The sequence below is a fragment of the Salvia miltiorrhiza genome, chromosome 6, assembly GCF_028751815.1.
Source record: "Salvia miltiorrhiza cultivar Shanhuang (shh) chromosome 6, IMPLAD_Smil_shh, whole genome shotgun sequence".
NCBI classification, from domain to species: domain Eukaryota; kingdom Viridiplantae; phylum Streptophyta; class Magnoliopsida; order Lamiales; family Lamiaceae; genus Salvia; species Salvia miltiorrhiza.
Window position 1 is genome coordinate 24,871,944 of NC_080392.1, and position 5,366 is coordinate 24,877,309.

A 5,366-nucleotide genomic window follows, 5' to 3' on the forward strand; every position below is an offset into this window, starting at 1 on the left:
AGAAGGAAAGTTGTACGGCCCACATGTGTAACCTTATTGGTAATAATCTTAAATATGGTTAATAAATGAGGCCTTTGTTCCTCCAAAAATCTGCTGTCGCCGCATTTCCTTTGCCTTATCTGTCTTTGTCGTCTCTCTCCACCGCTACACACCATCAATCAAACAACCGACAAAGAAATTCAAGAAATTCACCACACCATCATTTTCCCCAAAGAAATTTAAGAAATTCAACAACGCCACCACCCTTATCATCGCCGCTTGAAACCCCTTTCCGTCCTGCTCTCTCCCTCCCCTTATTTGTTAAGTAACGAGCCCTAATTTCTAAAAGGCTCAAATCCAGAGCAACAGAGCAATGAGCCCTAATTTTTGGAGGTGGGCGAATTAGTGTATGAAAGTGGAGGGTTGAGGCGAGCGAACAGGTGGAGAAAAGAGGAGAGCGGAGGCGGTGGGTGGAACCGGCGAGGCTGGAGGGCGAAAGCTGGAGACGATACGAGAGCGGCAGGAGGGCGAAGAAAATGAAGGAGCTTGAAAGTTTCTCCCCAAAATTCAATTCACGCTCTTTTCTCCCGCGCCGCTACTTTCACCTCACCGCCTCTAAGGCTTGTGTGGACGGTGGAGGAGGCCTACTAATGAGCGTGGTGGAGAGATGGGAGTCGAATAGAGATGGATAGAGGGTGGAGGCGGTGGAGAGATGGGAGGCGGAGGCAATGGAAGGTGGAGACCTACTGGTGACAACAGTGGAAGCGGTAGAGGTGGATAGAGGGTGGAAGATGGCGGAGTAGAGAGAGATAGAAGAGTAGTGAGAGATCTGACGAGAGGGAGATAAAAATTAGGTGGATGTGAGAAATAATTTGGGTTTTGTTGGGCTTAATTAAAAACTTTAATTAAGTTTTAATTATAGTCGAAAAAGGAAACATGCTGTTATATATACATATCATTATCATATACATATCATGATTCTATTAGTTTACCTTTCTTATTTGTCATATCATTATCATACACATATCATCATATACATATCATGATTCTATTAGTTTACCTTTCTTATTCACAAAATTCCTAACGTTGAAGTTTCCCCTTACCTTGACCATATCTTTCCACGCCTTGGCCGCCACGGGCAATTACGTGCCCAAATTTTACACCATTCATATTCGTATATATATATATAGACAACAATTTAGAAGACTATACAATCACATAATTAAACTCCTCATAAAGAAAATCATACATCAAGCATGGAAACAAGCTTCTTCTACGCTCTTTTGTCTCTCCCATTTCTTCTCATCGCTTTCAAATATTTATCAAACTCAAAAACAAAACTCCCACCAACACCATTTCCCTCACTTCCTCTATTAGGCCATCTTCACCTCCTCAAATTCCCCCTCCACCGCACCTTCCTCAGCCTCTCCCAGAAACACGGCCCCATCTTCTCGCTCCGCCTCGGAACCCGCCTCGCGGTGGTCGTGTCGTCCCCGGCCATCGCCGAGGAATGCTTCACAAAAAACGACATCGTTTTAGCCAATAGGCCCCGCTTCATCATCGGCAAGTACATCGGCTACAACTACACCTCCCTTGTCGGCGCCCCCTACGGCGACTACTGGCGCAACCTCCGGCGCCTCACCACCGTGGAGATCTTCTCCTCCTCCCGCCTCAATGCGTTCCAGTCGATCAGGCACGACGAGGTGAGGCTCATGCTGGAGAAGCTCTACAGGAAATCGGGCCCGGACAATTTTGCTAGAGTTGAGATCAGATCGTTGCTGTCGGAGCTGACCTTCAATAATATAATGAGGATGGTGGCCGGGAAGCGATATTTCGGCGTGGACGAGGCCAACGACGGCGAGGAGGCGGAGAATTTCCGGGAGCTTATAAAAGAGGTTTTCTCTTACGGCGGAGTTTCGAACGTGGCGGATTTCTTCCCGGTTTTGAGATGGTTTGATTACAAAGGCGTCGAGAAGAATCTGGCGAGGATTGCGGCGCAAATGGATGCTTCTCTGCAGGCGCTGGTTGATGAGCAGCGGCGGCGGAACGACGGCAACACCATGATAAGTCACCTCCTTGCTCTGCAGGATTCAGACCCGGAATACTATACCGAAGAGATCATCAAATGCATTATTGTGGTACGCATTCAAAATTACAAAAAAAAAAACAAGATATTTAATTTTTTTGGCGATTGATAACAATTTTAAATAATACATATCCCTCTCATAAAAAACATGTATATAATAGTAAATAATTGGTGATTGGAGATATAAGGTGGAGTTTGGTGAATGGAGAGATAAGGTGGTTCTTGGAGTGGATGAGGAACTAACTACTAATATCTAACATGACTTTGCCCGATCAAAAAAAAAAAAAAAAAAAAAGTAAATAATTTCCCCATTAAAAATCGCAATCGATGTGGAACCCTTTCTCCACTCACTCAAACTATGCATATTTTTATTGGACGGGCTAGTATAATTTTGGCAAGTAACAGCTATGCCAAGACTCCACCTTAATTATAGCATTTTTGGCGCAATTTTTTGAAAGGGCCATAATCATACAGTTTGTCAAAATTTGAAGCACACAGAAAAGAAATAAGTCGAAGTTTGACTAGGAATTGAGAATTTGTGGTAATGATGAAATTAAAATGGATTGGCAGATGATGCTGCTTGTTGGGACGGACACGTCATCAGTGACGGTGGAGTGGGCCATGTCTGCTCTCCTAAATCACCCAGAGAAGATGGAGAAGGCGAGAGAAGAGATTGACAGAGTAGTCGGAAAGGATCGCCTGCTTCACGAGTCGGACTTGCAGAAGCTTCCATACCTGCAAAACATCATATCCGAAACGCTGCGCTTGTTCCCAGCGGCGCCGATGCTGGTGCCGCACGAGGCCTCGTCCCACTGCAAGATTGCCGGCTACGACGTGCCACGTGGCACGATCTTGATGGTTAATGCGTGGGCCATTCATCGGGACCCTTCGGTCTGGGACGACCCGGAGAGGTTTGAGCCGGAGCGGTTCGAAGGTCGGGAGTTGGGGCCACCAAAGATGCTGGCGTTTGGAATGGGGAGGCGGGCGTGCCCGGGTAGCGGGTTGGCCCATCGGGTCGTGGGTCTGGCGCTGGGGTGTTTGATACAATGCTTCCATTGGGAGCGTGTGGATGAGAGATTGGTGGATTTAAGTGAAGGGAAAGGGGCGAGCATGCCTAAGAATGTGCCATTTGTGGCCAAATGCAGAGCAAGCTTTGTGGGCCAAAGACTTCTTGGTGTGTGAGTGGCTCTATTGCTTTTTTGCATTTAGGAGACATTTGTTCGTATTTTTTCAAAAAAAAAAAAGGTTTGGCTTTCGTAGTCGGTTTTTATTGTAGTAGCGTACGTAATAGATGGTGTGAGATTAAAGTATCTACCTTCCTTATTAGTTGAAAACTGTTTAATTAACGGTTCTTTAGAAATTTCTTTAAATATTTAATCAATTTTTGAATGTGATATATAGGGATGTAAATCCAACTTAAAATTCATGGGCTGATCCGATCAAGTTGACAATCCGAGAAATTTAGGACTAAAATTTTCAATCCGATAAAATTATAGCTCGAATAGCCCGACACTCGATAGCGTTGACTCGAAAATAGCTCATTTGATTATAAGAAAATTTTCTCGTTATTTGATTTTTAACTTTATTACTCGCCATTTGATTTCAATATTTCTACTAAAAATATTATTGGAAAAGTCGGGGTATTACAATACAGGTTACTTGGCGGTGACCAAAATTTCTTACTTATGCTATTAGAGTGATACACCTTGCTCTTTACAACACAAGTATATACAATGAGTATAGCTTAGAAACAGAGACAAAAATGCTAATTGTAATCTCTACGGATGAGGCACTTGCAAACTATATTCACGAGCTTCAAGTTGTTGGCTTTTTGAGAGCGTAGAGATTTTGGTAGAATTTTGGCTTTCTATGAAAATTTATACTCTCTCCACCCCTCAAACATCTTCCTAAGGAATGGTAGAACGAGTTTTAATAAAAGTTAGTTGTATATTTGATGAGAGGAGAATGAGTTCATAAAAAGTGAAGATTGTAAGTGTAATACTCCCTCCGTCCCAGCTTTTAGTATCCAACTTTCCTTTTTTGGCCGTCCCACATTTTGGTATCCATTTTTATTTTTAGTAAAAGTAGGTGGGGCCCTTACTCCACTTTAATTATTTTAACTCTCACATAAAATGTGGGACCCTTATTCCACTCACAACACATCAATAACTTTATTAAAATCCGTGTCGTTCTCAACTGGATACCAAAAGCCGGGACGGAGGGAGTAGTTAGTAGAAATGTTTCCAAAAATAAGTTAGAAAGATGTTTTGGGGACGAACCAAAATAGAAAAAGAGGAAGATGTTTGAGGGATGGAGGGAGTACTATATCTTTTGTGTTGATGAAAATCTTGTATTTATAGAGTTTAAAGTTTGAACTAGTCATCGGAAGAGTGTCGTTCACACTCTAGCTTTGTTGGTGTTTGTAGGTGTAGGGTTTCCTTGGTTGCCGAGAATAGAGACCCCATTCTATAACGATTGTTCTTTGATTTTTAGAATAGTCATATCCATAATTTTTTTGTAACTCTTTTTTTTTTTTAATTAGACAGGCGGAATTGAATCCAAGATCTTTGACAAAGAAGAGTATTTGAGTGCCTCAGCTTTGCCACTTGAACTAGGCCTCATCGGCGAAGTCATATCCATCATACTTTATTGGAAAAAAGTTTGACCTGTATTGTTTTTTAGAAAGCTGATTTGAATTTTAGGAGTCAGACACACATTTAGAGATCTTCTCAAATAGCTGAAAAGTTTTGTTATGTCTAACGAAAAATTCAACGAATCTAATTTCTTGAATATAACTTTTATCTTTTGATGTCTTTGAATGAATCGCTCTAGGGTTTCTATGGGAACGCCGCTTTCCTCTGTTCTTGCAGAGGCTTTTGTCCCTGTTAATGTTGGCCATGCATGCAAAGTTTACTGAAGGAGTATTATGCAATATTTCATGAATAGAGGGATTGAAGTGCAATTTGTTATCAAGAGTTTATTACTGGCAACCGTCGTCTGCAGCCAACTTTGAGCTGATTTCTTGGCCGATTCTAGATTTTTTTGGAAGCAGTTTTCAAGCTTATTCTTTAGTCTCTTGTTACTATTGTTACTATTATTTCTGTTCAGTGTAATATTAGTGTAATTTCTTTGTCAGTTACTATTGTTACTTTTTGAGCAAGAAGAGAGAAAAGTGAGCTACTCGAGTGATCTGTAAAAGTGTTATAGATGCGAGTTTTTAGAGCTTCTTACGATTAGATATACGGTGTATTGTAGCCAAGATTCTTCTCATTTGTTCATTCAATAAAGTTCATCGTGTTGA

At 41.7% G+C, this 5,366-nt stretch overlaps 1 protein-coding gene across 1 annotated transcript; it reads left to right on the forward strand.

Moving 5' to 3' along the window:
• The first annotated feature begins 1,177 nt into the window (after window positions 1-1,177).
• On the forward strand, window positions 1,178-3,425 carry LOC130988942 (cytochrome P450 81Q32-like). The gene is made up of 2 exons (XM_057912931.1): window positions 1,178-2,117; window positions 2,636-3,425. The coding sequence occupies exons 1-2, from the start codon at window positions 1,236-1,238 to the stop codon at window positions 3,245-3,247; spliced, it is 1,494 nt and encodes a 497-aa protein (XP_057768914.1). The 5' UTR covers window positions 1,178-1,235; the 3' UTR covers window positions 3,248-3,425.
• Window positions 3,426-5,366: the final 1,941 nt, after the last annotated feature.

Excerpts from the sequence above, each read along its gene's own strand:
- LOC130988942 (XM_057912931.1), top strand. The coding sequence starts at position 1,236 with ATGGAAACAAGCTTCTTCTACGCTCTTTTGTCTCTCCCATTTCTTCTC. Across the intron at positions 2,118-2,635 it reads TCATCAAATGCATTATTGTG|ATGATGCTGCTTGTTGGGAC; the intron begins GTACGCATTCAA and ends ATGGATTGGCAG.